Source organism: Protomyctophum parallelum, assembly GCF_964188405.1.
Source record: "Protomyctophum parallelum genome assembly, chromosome: 9".
NCBI classification, from domain to species: domain Eukaryota; kingdom Metazoa; phylum Chordata; class Actinopteri; order Myctophiformes; family Myctophidae; genus Protomyctophum; species Protomyctophum parallelum.
Genome location: NC_139706.1, coordinates 20,212,639 through 20,231,442, shown reverse-complemented (window position 1 = coordinate 20,231,442; position 18,804 = coordinate 20,212,639). Strand labels below are relative to the sequence as shown.

The 18,804-nt window shown below is 43.2% G+C and overlaps 1 protein-coding gene across 1 annotated transcript in view; it reads left to right on the top strand.

Annotated features, from left to right (window-relative positions):
* dvl3b (dishevelled segment polarity protein 3b) overlaps positions 1-8,661 on the top strand; it is a gene marked incomplete at its 5' end in the record, with an annotated part of 18,455 nt that extends 9,794 nt beyond the window's left edge. Inside the window, 10 exons of the mRNA XM_083772869.1 lie at positions 405-498; positions 721-790; positions 1,034-1,173; positions 2,686-2,762; positions 2,911-2,978; positions 4,488-4,568; positions 4,813-4,947; positions 6,131-6,298; positions 6,682-6,867; positions 8,227-8,661. Coding sequence (XP_083628995.1) covers positions 405-498; positions 721-790; positions 1,034-1,173; positions 2,686-2,762; positions 2,911-2,978; positions 4,488-4,568; positions 4,813-4,947; positions 6,131-6,298; positions 6,682-6,867; positions 8,227-8,534 — 1,327 coding nt within the window. The 3' untranslated portion in view covers positions 8,535-8,661. The remainder of the gene's footprint in view (positions 1-404; positions 499-720; positions 791-1,033; positions 1,174-2,685; positions 2,763-2,910; positions 2,979-4,487; positions 4,569-4,812; positions 4,948-6,130; positions 6,299-6,681; positions 6,868-8,226) is intronic.
* Positions 8,662-18,804: the final 10,143 nt, after the last annotated feature.

Genomic DNA, 18,804 nt, shown 5'->3' with positions numbered 1-18,804 from the left:
GGAGAGGGAGACGGTGTAGATGAGACAGACAGTAGGACAGCTGAGAGGGAGACAGTGTAGGAGAGACAGACAGTAGGACAGCTGAGAGGGAGACAGTGTAGGAGAGACAGACAGTAGGACAGCTGAGAGGGAGACAGTGTAGGAGAGACAGACAGTAGGACAGCTGAGAGGGAGACAGTGTAGGAGAGACAGACAGTAGGACAGCTGAGAGGGAGACAGTGTAGGAGAGACAGACAGTAGGACAGCTGAGAGGGAGACAGTGTAGGAGAGACAGACAGTAGGACAGCTGAGAGGGAGACAGTGTAGGAGAGACAGACAGTAGGACAGCTGAGAGGGAGACAGTGTAGTACATCTGTAATGATGCATTTGCTGGTGTCATTGTCCTTCCTGTGATGTCACGGCAGGCGTAGCGAATCAGAGAAGAGTAGCTCATCCCATCTCATCAGACGGCATCGCAGACGCCGACGGAAACCAAAACCTGACAAACGCATGGAGAGGGTATGTACACACGCACGCACGCACGCACGCACACACGCACGCACACACACACACACACACACACACACACACACACACACACACACACACACACACACACACACACACACACACACACACATGACTTCTGTGTGTGTACTGTACATATGTCTTCACTTCATTCTCCTTTCCTCTCTCTCCTTCTCTCTGTCTCTTTCTCTCTCTCTCTCTCTCTGGACGTAGTCTTCATCGTTCAGCAGTGTAACTGACTCCACAATGTCTCTCAACATCGTCACTGTCACTTTAAATATGGGTGAGTAGTACTGTGACCACTGCTGCCAATAGTGAACCTGTCTACTAATGGATGCCCGTCCATCTACAGGTGTTATTATAATTGAGATGATCGTATGCAACCATTCATTTATTAACCACTTTCAACGTGGCATCCCAATTTTTGGAATGTCATTTTCGCTGTCTCTTTTCGTCTGTCTGTCTGTCTGTCTGTCTGTCTGTCTGTCTGTGCGTGCGTGCTTGCGTTTGTCTGTGTGTCCATCAGAGAGGTACAACTTCCTGGGCATCAGTATAGTAGGTCAGAGTAACGACAGAGGGGACGGAGGGATCTACATCGGATCCATCATGAAGGGAGGAGCCGTAGCCTCGGACGGACGAATAGAACCAGGGGACATGCTACTGCAGGTGTGTGCGTGTGTGTGTGTGTGTGCGTGGGTTTGTGCGACGTGCGCATGCACATGTGTATCGCAGTGGATTTCAAACATCTTTGGCTCAGGTCACCCCTGTAAATTACTTCATCCACGACGCCCCTGATTTACATTGTTACTTTATAGCACCTTTTGTCAGTAAAGACGTAGGGAAATGAAAGAATATGTTTTGTCACACTTTTAGAGTTAAGCCCAAACCAAAGGGTCGGTTTGGGACAAAACTGTTTTTAAGGTAGACCACACCAATGCAACTCATTGATGCAATAGCCTCGGAAACCCAGACGTTTTTATTTCCAGGGAGGAAAAAAAAGTCTGGGTCCGAGTCCACTTCAATTCGGCATAGAGTAGTGCAAACGTCGATCACTCTCTGCTGATTTCGGATTGTCTGCATCTTTGTTAAATTGACGCACACACGCACACATGTACACACACACACACACACTCCTCTCTCTCTCTGTCGCTCTAATTAATCAGTCTCATGTCGCGCAGCTGTGTCTAGATTCTCCCGGCGGATCCGGCCGGGAGCTGCCTATGCCATAGAAAGCATAGGTGGACCCCAGGCTATTGATGCAATGATGATAGTCCCAACTCGACCCTTTGGTGTGGTTTGGGCTTAAGACCATATCCGTGGTCAACGGAACATTTCCATTTTTGTGTATTTTTATATCAAAAGTCTATAAAAGTCTATAAAAATCTAATTTTAATTTTCTTCCTTTGAATGAAAATGTACTGTGTGATGATGTGTCGAGTCTTGAATGAATACAAATGAATCTTGATTTCATTCACCTGGTTTATTCAAATCGCTGCACGTCCTCCAAACACAGCTGGTTTTGATTACACAGAACCACTCTGTTTTTAATCTCAAGATTCAAGATGACATCCAGACAGTGTCAACTCGTTTTAAACTTAATCAGCACGCTAAAATATGTATCTGAAAACATTATAGGTTAGAAATAAGCCACGAGCTTTGCTGCTCGTCTCTCTGTGACTTTGTAAACAAACAAACTGCACACTCGTCGTGCATGTAGCAGAGCTATGTCCCATAGCCTGAAGGGATGTGACGCCCTGATGGTTAAAAAACACACAGCTTTCAGAGTGAAACTTCAAAATAAAATGCTCCAAAAAGCCATTGTACCTTATCTTTAATGGTAGGTAAATATGTGAATCTTATTGTGTTTCCTTTAGGAAGACTGAAAATAACTTTTATACTTGGTGTTTAACGATTTAAACCCCTGCCTTCCTATTCTGGGGGGAACATTCACCAAAAAGCCGCTAGTAATAGATCTACAACTTATACTTATTCTGCTGTACTGTACGCTGAAAAAGAACACACCAAGTACAGTTTAACTCGGGCCCGTTTTACTAAGTATAGAGGGTCTAAGACAAGTGGTTAAACTGAAGTGACATTGATGAATTAAACTGCGTCAATAAGGGAACCTTTGAGAAGCCCTAGCTGGTATATGTTGTTACATTCTGTCTGTCTCCTCAGGTTAATGACATCAACTTTGAGAACATGAGTAATGATGATGCTGTCAGAGTGCTCAGGGAAATCGTCCACAAACCAGGGTGAGTAACAAACCCCGTTCACTGTAACCTGTTCACTGAAAACCATCTCCAGTACATTAATCGGTGTGTGTGTGTGTGTGTGTGTGTGTGTGTGTGTGTGTGTGCGTGTGCACGCGCGTGTGTGCGTGTGCATGCGTGCGTGTTGCAGTCCAGTCACGCTGACAGTGGCTAAGTGTTGGGATCCTAACCCACGAGGCTGTTTCACACTGCCCAGGAGTGAGTATATGGCATACACAAATACCATTTTAATTTGTTTTATTCAGTTATATTAACTAGCCCTTACCCGTTGTGAGATATTGCCCCCCCCCCCCTCCTTGTGGCCCTGGGTGCGTTTTCGCATTTTTTATTCACTAATAAATTCACTATTCATTTATAATTAGTTAAATTGGAAAAAGGGCTTCGTTAAGACCTCCATATTATTATGGTCAATGCCTGTGTGAAAAGTGGGAGTGATTGGTGCAGGCAGTGAGGAGCTACGGCAGTCACAGTGACACACAGACAGACACACATTCAGACGATGATATGATGATATGATATGATGATGATGATGATGATGATGATGATGATGATATGATGATATGATATGATGATGATGATTTAGTTATTTCCATTTTTGAGCTCAATTAGCATGGCTTTGAAATGACGGACCAATTAACTTAGTTCATTAATTAGTTTGACGGTGGGATAAAAACATTTGACTGCCTAGTTTTTCACTAACCTTTGAAGAACCACCCCGCCGACATCATCGTTCCGTTTCATGAAAATCCACCTTAAAATGGTGTGATCCTTTGTCGTCGTGTTGAATAAATAATCCAAATTGCCCAAAGTGCCCATCAGTAACAAAGAGCGTAAGACAGAGCCCCCCATTGCGCGCCGCCATTGCCATTGGAATGCATTGGCCCTCAATTTCCCAGAAGGCCTTAGCAAGCCAGTGCGACTATTGTTGTTCCGGTGACGTCATCCGAACACGTCACCTATCACACTCTGTCTGATGGAAACCCTGTAAGTCTTGTATTAAAAACGCGAATGAAACAATGAAAACATAAGCTGTTCTACATCAATTAACTCGTTAATGTGAGGGAAAGTGTTAAAGTTGCCTATAGGTTCGCCTGAGGAAGACTAGCTGTTGTTTGAACTGTGTTTTTCTCCTGCAGCAACACTACCTGTTGGGGATAAGCCTGTTCAACTTCAAACTCTTATGTTTTTTTTGTTTTTTTATAATATCTTTATATATTTTTAAGTTTTATGACGCAGACATAACAAAAACAAACACAGACAGCTCAGCTTAGACACGGTGCAAAACAAAGGACACAGATACTGGGTATATATATACATACACATACAGTACCTACATCGGACCAAATTTTTTTAATTATTTGGACACATTGTTTGGTGCTTTTCTACACAGAAAATTAAATTAAAAAAATAAAGTATATAAACAAGGAATGATGATCCTCTTCCTATCCATCCAGGTTAGTGGTTTTGCGTCTGTCAAGGAACCCTATGGTCAAGCGTCAAGGTCCCATATTTTATAGAAGGCATCTGTTGTGGAGCGTAGCAGGCAGGTTAATAATTCATAAAACTCCATGTTAACCACTTTAGACCCTTTTGATTCTGGTGACTGATTTTTTTGTATTGGTGACCCAGCCGGATAGTGCCCTCTAGGGGCAATGCTGTCAGACATTGGCGCTCTATTAAATGTGTTATGGTGTGTTGTTGTGTCAGGTGAACCCGTCCGGCCCATAGATCCCGCAGCCTGGGTGTCTCACACTGTCGCCATGACAACAGGACTCCAGCCTCACTATGGTAACCAATCACTATATCCAAACACTGTGTCTGTGGTCCTAATGCATGCCAAAGTGGGGCTCCTTGAAATTAAAGCGTTTGAGAACCATTGGTATAATGTATAGGGCTTGAGTGGTTGTACCAATATTCTCTCTCTCTCTCTCTCTCTCTGTCTCTATCTTTGTCTCTCTCTCTCTCTCTTTCTGTCTCCCCCTCCCCCCCCCCCCCCCCCCTCTCTCTATCACTCTCTCTCCCTCTCTCTCAGCTTTGCAGGAGGACTGTCAGCTGTCCATTCATAGTGACATGGCAATGGTTGCCAAAGCGATGGCCAATCCACAGTCGGGGCTGGAGGTTCGCGACAGGATGTGGTTGAAGATTACCATCCCCAACGCTTTCATTGGTCAGAATATACAACAGCAATAATAATAGATATAAAAACATACATCTTGTAACTAATTTTGTTTCATACAAGAAACAAGCCAATAAACTATAACCAATGTGGAAAAAGATTAAAAAGAAAGGAGCCAAACGTAAAAAAGAAAAGGCATCATTAATGTCCATAGACTTGGCTGTCATAAGTGCCCTAAACACACATTAAAGTCCATACGTCCATAAGTCCCATTCACGTCATAGAAGTGCTCTAACTCATCAACGTTCTGAAGGACTATCTGAAGAACCTGTGTACAATAGACCAATTTTTGGTTTACAAACATAGGGACTGGGCGCACGGGTGACTGTTTCATGTACGGTAATCAATTCCCAACAGATCTCCAAACCGCTGGTTTCAGTCCATTCAACCACCTCTTGTGAGTTGGCTAGTGCGATGCACCCTAGGAGACATTTATACTTCAAAGCCCTGCAACAGTATTGCGCACAGAGAACAGCTGATATACAAGCTCACATCGCATCGCAGATGCGACTGTTGTGAGCATAGAGGTCTGCGTGCGAGACACCATCGCGGGACGAAGCATAAATTATAATTGATAGGCTGCAGGTGCAGCCAAATGGGCTCTGCTGTCGTTATCATGAGCGCACCTCCCGTTCTTATGACAGCGACTGGAGGTGTGGTTTTGAATTGCTATTATTCTTCACACACAACAGAAACCAAGGGTTATATATTTCAATGGCGAGAGACCACAATAAAAATCCTAATCATTCTTCCTCCACACTGGGAGAAAAACAGCATCTGAAAGTTTGATGGGGCATTTTTTACACGTGAGTGCAGTTAGAACTTTTCCATTGCATCTTATGAGAGGAAGGGTTCTTGTGCTGCCGCTATGCACGCGCATAGCTGGTGCTTATCATATCGTCTGTTAAGGCGTCTATACAGTGGCTATTGGGTATGGCAAGCTATGGCAGCCACCTTCCTCCCGCAATTAACCAGATACAGAGCTTACATTACATTAGCGAGATATGAATATGTCTGAGGAGAACGTAATATCCCCTAATCGCACATGGAGATTTTTATATTACAGATATATTACAGATTTATTTTTAAGTAATGCGTTATATTATGCGTTACCGCATTTATATATTACAGTAACAGTGTTGCTTTACCAACGCGTTACCTCTCTCTCCTGTAGGCTCAGATGTAGTGGACTGGCTGTTCCGTAACGTGGAAGGTTTCACAGACCGCCGGGAGGCTCGCAGATACTCCAGTAACCTCCTGAAGGCTGGATACATCAGACACACCGTCAACAAGATCACCTTCTCTGAGCAGTGCTACTACATCTTTGGAGACCTGTGTGGGAGTGAGTTATGTCGTCTGTCTGTCTGTCTGTCTGTCTGTCTGTCTGTCTGTCTGTCTGTCTGTCTGTCTGTCTGTCTGTCTGTCTGTCTGTCTGTCTGTCTGTCTGTCTGTCTGTCTGTCTGTCTGTCTGTCTGTCTGTCTGTCTGTCTGTCTGTCTGTCATTAATAGTTAATACACCTCTCCTCTCCTCTCCTCTCCTCTCCTCTCCTCTCCTCTCCTCTCCTCTCCTCTCCTCTCCTCTCCTCTCCTCTCCTCTCCTCTCCTCTCCTCTCCTCTCCTCTCCTCTCCTCTCCTCTCCTCTCCTCTCCTCTCCTCTCCTCTCCTCTCCTCTCCTCTCCTCTCCTCTCCTCTACTTTACTCTACTTTACTCTACTCTCTTCTCAGGCATGGGGGTTCTGTCTCTGGTAGATCCATGTGACCTTTCCAGTCGGGGAGGGGGTTGCTCTGACCAGGACACGTTGGCCTCCATGCGCCCTCCTCACTGCCCCCCACACCCCTACAGCACCCCCCACGCCCTCCTCCAACACCTCCCACTCTGGAGAGGAGCCGAAGGGAGCCACCACAGTGATGGTGAGATCTGTCTGTCTGTCCGTCTGTCTGTCTGTCTACACATTGCATTAGCCACAACCCGTAATGTCCCGATTCCGCGGCCAGCATTCGGTGGAGAAAAGCCAATCTAAAAGGTCACACCACCTACTAGACCCTGGCTGACTCTGACTCTGGTCAATTAAGTATATAGGGTGTTTGTTTTGGGGTGCATACTTAGTTTAGACTAGTCATTGGTTAGACATGGGTTAAGGTTAGGTTTAGGGATGTCAGTAACGGATAGTTTCCCAGCTGGTTAGCCGATACGATTAACCGGGTCATTAACGGATAGTGGTTGATTTTTTTCTTTTTTTTAATAGGCTACCCCAAATGTAATATGCATGTATAGGCTACATAATTAAAGTTGGTAGACGAATGGTATACATTTATTTATGCTCCTTTTTTAAAAGACAAACAAAAAAGCAACATTTAACAATATAAATAAATTGTTGTAGGCTTCTGGCTTAATCATCAATAAACAACGCATCGCATCTGCATGATGCATGCATCTGCGCGTCTACAGTACAGAGGTCCGCCGGTTCTAGTCCAACAAAACATAAATAAATCCAGTCCAGATCTGAGCAACCTATACCTATAAAGCCACTGGACGCATGGGCTAAGCCTTTTTTTTATTATTAAGGAAGATCAGCATGCATGTCACCGTGTTCTGTTTGTTGACTTTTCGCTGACGAGAAAACCCTCAAACATCGATAGCACAGGGCGAACTTGATAGCACTTGATAGCCGTAAAAGCCGTGCCAGTGTGGGGACTCGGGAGACGGATAGGAGGAGGAGGAGGAGGAGGAGGAGGAACCGGCAGCGGCTGTAAACGTTGAGTCCAGGCCAAATGGCCAATAATGGATTTAATAATGTAGGTGACGGTCTCTGCATTGATACGGTCGACATGTGTTCATCTCGTCTCGCTGTCACTCGCTTACATTTCGACTACCGCAAAGCTAACAGAGAACTTTGGGACATTGAGGGGGCAGAAAACAGCGCCCGAGCGCTGTTCATGCAGCCTGGAGTCAGTGGAGTTAACCGGTTAGCCGGTTAACCCCTGACATCCCTAGTTAGGTTTAGGTGTGCTGCCCCGTTAGAGGTTAGGTTTAGGGTGAGGGTTTGAGATAGGTTGTAGTTGTAGGACTAATGACTGGTCTAACCAATGACTAGTCTAAACCAAAAACTGTCTAAACTGTCTAAAGTACTGCACCTGTTTGTTTTCGCTTATCAGCTAACATATCTACATACGGATCGTGCATGTCTGTCTGTCTGTCTGTCTGTCTGTCTGTCTGTCTGTCTGTCTGTCTGTCTGTCTGTCTGTCTGTCTGTCTGTCTGTCCTCTCAGGGAGTCACAGCAGTGGATCAAACCGCAGTCAGAAGGAGGTGAAAGGAGGCGCAGCAGCAGCAGGAGTTAGTGAGTCAGAGCTCCTCCTCTCCACCTCCTCAGACAAGGCCCCGCCTCTTCCGTCCTCCTCCCCGCCCCCGGACATGCCCCCGGCCCCGGCACAGGCTCCGCCCTCTGGGCAGGGCCAGGGTCGGGAGGGCGGAGTGGATCCCGACCTTTCCTCTTCGCCTCAGGAGGTGTCAGGCTCCAGGCAGTCCTTCCGTCTTGCCATGGGAAACCCCAGTGAGTTCTTTGTCGATGTCATGTGACACGCCCAGGACGTACCATTGATGATGTCATGATGAGGTTGCGATGTGCTGACACTGGCTATGTTTAAAGACCCACTCCCCCAAAAAAATGTGTTTTCCCTCCTATGCCCAGCTTTGTGTGTCTGTGTGTACCATAATACTGATGATTTGATTGGCTGAGGGCATAAAAAGTGAGGACAGAAAAGTGAGGACGCCAAAAGTGATTGGCCGGAATGTGATGTACAGTATGATAATAAGAGCGGCCCTCACTTCACACGAGTGTGATGTTTTTTTCTGGAGGATCAAATACATGCATAACTCATAAGATATGGAATACTAAAGATAGAGAAATGAAAATGGCCATGTAAAGCTTCCTTCGTGAATGTTTTTTTGGGGTGAGAAACATAATTGACATTGGCGGATTTCCTGCGGCTTTCAACCACGCCACGTGGACTGGGACTTTAAACGGGACATGAATATGAAGTCCACATTCTGAGAGACAGGCTGACAGACACACAGAGGACATGAATATGAAGTCCACATTCTGAGAGACAGGCTGACAGACACACAGAGGACATTAATATGAAGTCCACATTCTGAGAGACAAGGCTGACAGACACACAGAAGCACTTGGCAACATTTGAGAAGTGACACACACAAGTCTTTTGTTTTTCGAGTTCGGTTCATTTCCATCAGGTGTCGTCATGGTAATAAACGGACGAGACCAGGATACGCACGAGTACAGACACACACACACACGCGCACACACACACACACACACACACACACACACACACACACACACACACACACACACACACACACACACACACACACACACACTACAATTCTGTTAGTCAAGGTGACATTAATTCATTCATCAACTAAATCATTACTGGAAATGCACCATTTCCATTCAGTATTAATAACATACTGATACTCTTCGGATGGATTAATCACTGAACAGCGCTGCGATGCATTGTGAGCTTTACTTCACATTATTATTATTTACATGATTAAAAAGAATTGCACAGAAACATGGTGATATCTACTGTACAACAGGCTCTACAAGCAAACTACTGACATATCAGAGAGAGAGAGAGAGAGAGAGAGAGAGAGAGAGAGAGAGAGAGAGAGAGAGAGATATGACATGGTTTGGAAAGTGAATGATAGAATGAATCACTGTATGCCGTTTTATCAGGAAACAAGCAAAGTTTTATTTATAAACATAGTTTTATTGACTAAAGGTGATTCTGTTGTCTGTCTTTTAATTTCCTCCCAGTCGGTAAAGGGAGGAGACTCACTTAATTTATTTTACCAAAATGTGTAACCCATTAAAACCAGGAAACATGTGCGACATAATATGTGTCATTTTACATTTTAGAGTTGGCTATTCATGAAAGAGAAAAAACACCTGCATTCTGTCTTCAAATGCAGTGAAAAACTTGAATAGGGAAACATCAGGCTATCTTTTTCATGACGTCAGGCACTTGGTTGTCCCTCTCCTACGCACCTGTCACTTGTAGGTGTGCAGAGTTGGCTATTCACAAATAGCAGATAGACAATCTTGTAGATAGCCTATATGGGGTGTTCACATAAGTCTGAGTAGATGATAAAATGACCAAAAGTATTTTTTGAAAGTGAAAAATCCCTTTAATATGAAGTCTTCAGTACTTATTAAACTTCATTTTAACAAAAATAATTAAGTCTCTAGTATAGGCTACTTCTAGTTCAGAAGTACAGTGTCCACTGTCCTGTATCTTTTTGTTCATATTATTATAATAAGTGTCCATTATACTGTATTATCATGTTATATTTCAGTTCCAGAACATACTCATTCTGGTATGATTCATGTGCCATAGATGATTCCTTCCTTAATTATTTTCAAACTGTTTCGGACATGTTTCACTCCACAATGCTTTTTACAACCTTGACTTTCCCATTTCATTTCTCAAATCTCAACTGTAAAATACCCGAAGGAGGTCACTCAGAATTAGCAACCCCATACTGAAAATTAAAAACTCCGGCACAACCCAATATACATATCTGTTGGGGTTGAGACTGAGATGAAGCCTAGTCACAGTGCAAGTGGAGAAGGAATGTTTCAAGAATGGAACGCCTATGGAACGTGGCCCAGATCTTAGCCAGGGCCAGTGTTGCCAGATTTTGCGAGAGAACCAAGTAAACAGCTCTTAAAAAGAAGCCCAAGTGACTATGATCTGATCATAATATATAATGTACAAGCTCACAACGAGTCACACGCGTTGTGCTGCTATTTAAAAGAAAAAAATTCTTAATCTTGGATAGTGGATCCTTGACATGAACATTTTTAAATGTTTGACAACTACTGATTTTAACAACTTTAGGAAGCAAGCCCAAACTAGAAAAAGTGCCCCCTTGTGGCACAGGTCTCCACCAGGCCAGGTCAGGTTGTGGCCTCCTGGTGGCGCTATAATAGGCCAATGTGAAAAGTGTGCCATTTGTTCTTACGCCTTTGATGGCAATTGGATGACTTGAAGAATTTTGTTCCAAAAATGTGTTTTGCAAAAATCCACCTGTTGGTGGCACTATAACAGGCCAATGTGAAAAGGGTGGGATATATTCCTCAGCCTAGTAGGAAAGTGCGTGAAAGACTTAACATAAATTGCACGCTGTGTTCATCATTTTAGGCTTTTTGTTCAAAACGGGCCAATCCTGCAAACATTGAAAGCCAATGTTAGCCAATCAGGATGGAATATGAAATCCATCTTGAGCACATGACTATAGAGATACTGTGCAACGATTTGCGGGATTTTTGGACAAAATCTGGAGTTTTACAAAAGTCGGCCTCCTGGTGGCGCTATACTAGGACGTTCTGGAAAATATGGGGCAGAGATTCATCGTTGGCATCCAGGGAGTGTGTGTGCAAAGTTTGGCATCGACCAGGTTAACGGTGCCGGAGATTAGCTGGTAACGGACAGACAGACACACACACGGACGGCCGGACGGAGTGCAAAACATACTCTCTCCCCATGCCTTCCGCCTATAGTGGAGAGTACCAAGAAATATTTAACAAATCGCTATACTGGCAACAGGAAGAAGAAAAAAATACCAAAGTAGCTTATATTGAGCAGACTTGGCAACACTGGGGCAGGGCGTTGCGTGCAGAACTCTACAAGAACCCATAGCCGGGAGGGACGACGACGTCACGCCATGATTGGCCTATGCGTCCCGCGAGCCAATCAGAGTGCCCTAACGTCATTGCACGGTGACGCGTCCCTCCTGGCCATGGGAGGCTGAGCTGACAGTCGTCTAGGTCGACATCTTGATCCTGAACATCAGCGAACAGGTCAGTTTATAACCGCTTTATGAACTCTCTCTCTCTCTCTGTGTGTGTGTGTGTGTGTGTGTGTGTGTGTGTGTGTGTGTGTGTGTGTGTGTGTGTGTGTGTGTGTGTGTGTGTGTGTGTGTGTGTGTGTGTGTGTGTGTGTGTGTGTGAGAGAGACACTGTGTGTGTGTGTGTGTGTGTGTGTGTGTGTGTGTGTGTGTGTGTGTGTGTACTGTGTGTGTGTGTCTGTGTGTGTGTGTGTGTGTGTGTGTGTGTGTGTGTGTGTGTGTGTGTGTGTGAGTGTGAGCTGCAGTTCACTGCGGCACCGTCCGTCTGTCTGTCACGCGCGAGGGTTTGGAGATCTGTTCTGAACAGATCTACACATAAGCTACTACCAGTCGTCTATAGATTGCTTGCGACACCGTCGTACCGCGGACAGTGCGGAGTATAAATGCCTATTTATGCTTTCGACGTGCGAGCCAGATGTCGCTCGCCGAAAATAGCAGGTTTGCAAACTATGCGAGCTTGTAGATCGGCTATTTACTTGTATTGTATTGTATTTGGGCCAGATAGGCTAACACTTGTTTTTAGATAGTGGTTATTGAATATTATTTCTGATGTTTGGGTGAAAGAAAGTCCTGTATGTGTTTTGGTAAAACATATAGGCCTACTTATTCAAATATGGTGTTATATCTTGTTAAAATAAGTTCTAAAGACAGTATGTAACTTTGCCTAGTGTGTTTACAGTAAAGTTACAAAATAATACATGGTTTTAACGAATAATCTCGTACACTGGCTGTAATTTGTTGTTTTCACTGTTTTGGTAGATGTTATTAAGCTAGCCTATACCAAAACAATATGTTGGTGTTTTCACCCATTGTTTTGGTAGACACTAATATCTTTTTGGGCTACCAAAACCAACAACACTGTTTTTCACTGCCACTTTCCTTGTGTTTTCTTTTGTGTTTGGTTGTTGTTTTGTTTTGTTTTCGTGTTTTGTTTTGTTTTTGTTTTTTGTTTTCTCTCTCTTCTGTTTGTTTCTCTGTCTGTTTTATGGGATAGGCACAATAAGCCATTGGCTTCAGCCTAAACCCTTTTGGTCTCCAAAAAGAAAAAGAATACATGTAATGTAATGTTTTTGCAAGTATACAGGTATAAGTGGTTACTTGCCCGAGGGTGTCGCCAAAAAGAGCAGATCTGCAAGCTAACAACATTGTCATGTTGTATTGTGGACTGTGGAGGGATGTGTCTCATTCGGTTTCATTGTTACTCTCTCTTCAGGTCACCTGACTCATCTGCCTGACACTGATTGACAGCTGTCAATCATGAAAGGGCTGTATATCCACAACCACAGGGGGCGCTGTTGATGTCTACGGTCTACTTCCTTGAAATAAAAACGTCTGGGTTTCTGAGGCTAGGGTCTACTACTCTACTGTGATGACACAGGGTGAGTCACTGCATCTCAAACCCTTCTTTCTTTTTACACATGAACTCTGGAAAACACCCGGGGAAATTCGGTCGGGGTTGGCCTTTCACACGTGTAGAACTCAACAGCAGAATGGTGCAAACTATGACAAAGAATGATCATCGACTACCTTTTTTTCACTGAAGAAATGCAATAAAAACTAAGCTGTGACTAAACCTATGACTAATATATTGACAATTCAGTAAGAATAAAGAAAGAAAGAAAAAACACAATATTTATCAGTGGAACCGAGTCAAACTCAACTCGGTTGCGTTCTGAAAAGGTTGAGAGAACCTGGTAAGGTATGATTCAAATCCCACCAGAGCTTTCTCACCTGTCCCTTTAGCCTGTCTGTATCTCAGCTTTCAGCTTTCCTACTGTCTATATCTCAGCTTTCCTACTGTCTGTCTCTCAGCTTTCAGCTTTCCTACTGTCTGTATCTCAGCGTTCAGCTTTCCTACTGTCTGTATCTCAGCTTTCAGCTTTCCTACTGTCTGTCTCTCAGCGTTCAGCTTTCCTACTGTCTGTATCTCAGCTTTCCTACTATCTGTATCTCAGCTTTCAGCTTTCCTACTGTCTGTATCTCAGCTTTCCTACTGTCTGTATCTCAGCTTTCAGCTTTCCTACTGTCTGTATCTCAGCTTTCAGCTTTCCTACTGTCTGTATCTCAGCTTTCAGCTTTCCTACTGTCTGTCTCTCAGCTTTCAGCTTTCCTACTGTCTGTATCTCAGCTTTCAGCTTTCCTACTGTCTGTATCTCAGCCTTCAGCTTTCCTACTGTCTGTATCTCAGCTTTCCTACTATCTGTATCTCAGCGTTCAGCTTTCCTACTGTCTGTATCTCAGCTTTCAGCTTTCCTACTGTCTGTATCTCAGCTTTCCTACTGTCTGTATCTCAGCTTACAGTTTTCCTACTGTCTGTATCTCAGCTTTCAGTTGTCCTACTGTCTGTATCTCAGCTTTCAGTTTTCCTACTGTCTGTCTCTCAGCTTTCCTACTGTCTGTATCTCAGCTTTCCTACGGTCTGTATCTCAGCGTTCCTACTGTCTGTCTCTCAGCTTTCCCACTGTCTGTATCTCAGCTCTCCTACTGTCTGTATCTCAGTCCTTCCTTCATCTGTTATGAACCAAATTCTGTTACATTGAGTCATTGACAGGCTGTTGCTAGGCAACGGTGATCAAACCCAGTGCCGGGTGGGGTGTTGCATGCAACCTTCTCTCAGCTAGAAACTCCCCTGTCCATGCATTGAAGGATACATGAGGTCAGTCCGTTGATCTCCCCAGGTTGGCAGGTCAGGGATTGTAGCGCCCAGGATTACACTAGACAATTGACACTGTGGGTGAAAAAGAAATGGGTTACAAAAATTGTCTAATAAAATTATTAAAAAAAAGAAAAGAAATCACACCCGTGTGAAGTGAATGGTGCAACTCCGTTTGGGGATCCACGGAACATCCAGAAAGTGGTTTAAAAAAGATATACCGTATGTAGTGCATATACTATACCTCTGTATTGTCTAAATGAACAAAGTACTGAGAGAGATAATTCACAACTTGTTGTTTAGTTGTACGCATGGTAATAAGATAATGCGGTTGTCTCTAAAAGATCCTGTGTCATGGCACAGCAGTGCGGCTCAACACGCCATGTGCAGGGAACCACCAATGTACAAGACCACCGATCTACAAGATGTCTGACCCACCGTGTCGGGAAGCCTGCTGATCTCATGCATGGCAGGGAGAACATCTGCTCTGTGGTATGTCAACGTTTACATCATCTGTCATCACACTTGAACATAACACATGAATATTTCTTGAATTCCTTTAACAATAATTGTCAGTCTGCTGTTACTTGTGGATAGCTCTTTAAAATCAGATTACATTTAAAATTATTGATACATATAAATTGGTCATTTGGCAGCAAAATGTAATATTTGTATATAAAAATAATGCATTGTTTGTCATGCATATACACATGTGAGCTGCGGTATATACTGTACTGTGTTATAACATGGGTTCTTTACTATGATTAAGTTTTTCTATTTTTCCTTTATTTTATTTGTATTTTCAGTAAAGGTGTGGAGTTGTTTGAAGTACAATCAAACCACATTCAGCTGGTCAATTTCAACCGACAGTCCTCCAGAGAGTCTACCTACCTTCCTGTCTGCTGTGCTGTTGTTTTTTTAGGTTTTGATTTTTGTAAACGTTGAATGAGAAAATCAGAACCTAAAGAAAATACAGAGCCAGACAAACACTACACTGTCCTGTTGGCATGAAGCACCCAGGTAGCGCTCCAACACCTAGTAGGAAAGGGTTTTACATAGTAATGTGTTTCTCCAACATTTTCCTGAAAAATGATATGTATTTGGTGTGTGTGTGTGTGTGTGTGTGTGTGTGTGTGTGTGTGTGTGTGTGTGTGTGTGTGTGTGTGTGTGTGTGTGTGTGTGTGTGTGTGTGTGTGTGTGTGTGTGTGTGTGTGTGTGTGTGCGTGCGTGCGTGCGTGCGTGCGTGCGTGCGTGCGTTGAACTTGAAAACTATGCGGCGCGCAAAAAACTCTGAGTGGAAGTTAACATGTCCCAGAAGTCTTTTAAAGTGGCTCACAGATTTGGTTCAAACGAGGGATTACATTTGTTCTATTGCTATACCACAAACATGTGGAATGCTCTACCAACAGTCATAAAAAACGAAGGACCCCAATGGAAACAATTAAGCCTTAGTGCTTCTTTGTGTTTAAATTCTCTTAAACGACTGTACTATCCTGTGCTTGTCTCAAACTGTTTCAAACAGTATTCAATCAATGATTCAATCAAAATCTCCTGTTCCATTACCCTCTACGAATACCAACAAAGTCGCCCTTTTACCAATTCGCTCCTGGCGTACACCGGCAGAACTGCTCAGCCTGGTATTCCTAAAGTAACCTAAGTAAATTATGCTTAAACGGTTAAACCTAACTTTATTCCTAACCTTAACCTTACAGTAAAACGATGCCAAAACCTATTCCTAAACTTAACCCCAGATAAACTATGGTTAACCCTAAACTTATTTCTAACCCTATTCTCAGTAAAACAAAATAAAGAATACAAGAACCGCCACACCGAGCAGTCGGCGTGAGGTCGGCAGAAAAAAACGAGGGCTAAACGGATTATGGGCAACGGTACCTGTTACCCCTCTACAGCCACTAGAGAGTGCTGTTGACTTGTTCACTCGTGGCAGAAGATAAGGGACAACTTCTGATATATTTACATACCACTCCATATCTCGGCAAGAATATCAGTTGCTGTTTTATGTACTTAACTGTACAGTTAGCAGAATTAAATTCAAAAGTACAACATCATGAGTGAAGGAAGTTGCTATTATTTGTTTGTAGCCAATTCGAAACTGCCCCCTGTAAAAAAGGGCTGAATTCCCCCCCACCACTTTTTCCCCCATACTGTAAATGTGTTTTCCCTTTTTTACTTACTTCATATGATGATTTCCTTTTTTTCTGAGTTTAATTGCACCCAAAAAACCTGAACTTTTAACATGTTGTAGAATGTAGATGTTCTATGGTCTGGGGTTTTCTGGCTGTGGACTGTGATGCAACAGTCCACAAATCATCCCATATATGACAGAAAATCAACTGAATGTTCAAAGTTCAGGTTGTGTGTGTAATTGAGGTCATGAAACCTAAAAGAAAAATAAATGAAAATTAATGTCATGAAACCTTTACATGTTCTGATTAATTGAAAATGGTGGACCCTGTTGTAAACAAGTCCTATAGTGCTTTATCATGGTTTCGTCCACAAAGTAGCACTATTGACTTTCGTTTGAAATGTACCCATTGTACATACTGTGAAATACATTTTTCAATCAATCAATCAAAGCCTATACTGCATTGACTGTACTTAGATATTTGCTCATACATTTATAGACCTACATGTCTTCTTTCAAACCCAGTCCCATGATTTATTGTCAATGATTTGGTAGTCTACTGTTTAATATTAAATTAACTGTGTATTAAAACTGTATTGATGATTTAACTTTTCATGTCGGACCACCACCAAAATGGAAAAACAACCAACACAGACACTTATTTTGGCGTGAGCTGGGCTAGAATTTAGCTATAAAAAAGAAACAAGAATTGATTAAATCAATGTATTACCAGCTGTTATTATCTGCGGGGGTCCGCTCTAACTGCCCTGTGTCCGTTTCAGCGCAGTAGTTTAGTATAGGAACCAAAATTCTCTAAGGCAGAACTATTGTGTTCTGAGTCGTTCGTTTCTGCCCGGACATATTTGCGGTGCGCACATACATCAGCCAATGAGAAAACCAGCTGGACTAGAGGACTAGCTTGCACATCGATGATAGATTCAGCTTGCTATTGCATACTGTAGCAGCTGGTAAAAATAGAACCTGCACAGATCAGAGAGATAGAGAGAGAGAGAGAGAGAGAGCGGAAGTTCCAAATGGCGATAGTGAGGAGGCACTGCCGGTGAAAGTAAGAATTACATTCAATTTAAGCATGAAGTAGATGAGGGGAGAATGGCGTTCGGTCACAGACGGGATTAAAACACTTCATGATTGAGAACCACAGACTAATATATTGCACAAGCACCACGCAAGCCTCTTTAACATTTGGGGCAAGAGGGTAAGCACCTTATATTTTGCACTTTTGTACATGTTCAGAGCCTTATTGTGGGAGCCTCCGCTGTTGTACCTGCAGTGACCACAGGGCACTCGTATATGAAAATGAATGTTGATGAATCGATAAAATGATTAATTAAATAAATAAATAAGAATGCCTAATCTAAGGCGAGATAATATATAGATAAGCCTATGTAGACAGACAGATAATTATATTACATTAGCCTATAGGCCTACAACATATTGACTGAAATTATCTGTAGCCAGACCTGCAGAGGGGTAACCTGACTCCACCAGATGGGGCAGTAGAGAGTACACAGGTTCCCCCCACCTGGGGAACCTGTGTACTCTACTGTTCACGACGGATCTGTCAGATATTTCAGATTCCATCCTAATTAGCTAACATTGGCTTTCAAAGTTTGCAGGATTGGCCTGTTTAGAACAAAAAGCCTCAAATCATGAACGGAGCGTGCAATTTACGTGAAATCTTTCACAGACTTTCCTACTATAGGCTGAGGAATATATCCCACCCTTTTCATATTGGCCTGTTATCCAACAGGTGGATTTTTGAAAAACACATTCTCAAATCATCCAATTGCCATCCAAGGTGTAAGAAGAAATGGCACCCTTTTCACATGGGCTTATTATAGCTCCACCAGGAGGCCACAACCTGATCTGGCCTGGTGGAGACCTGTGCCCCGGGGGGCACTTTTTCTAGTTTCTAATGAAGCCGCTAACAGTGTAGTAACATCATGGAATATGACTGGATTTCCCTCACAGGAAAATGGACGTACCGTATCTATCTATAGAAGTGGGGTTCGTGTTCAATTTACAGTACAGAAGATGTTAAATTAGATATATGAAATAAAAGCATAATAAAGAACATGTTATTAGGGTTAGGTCTT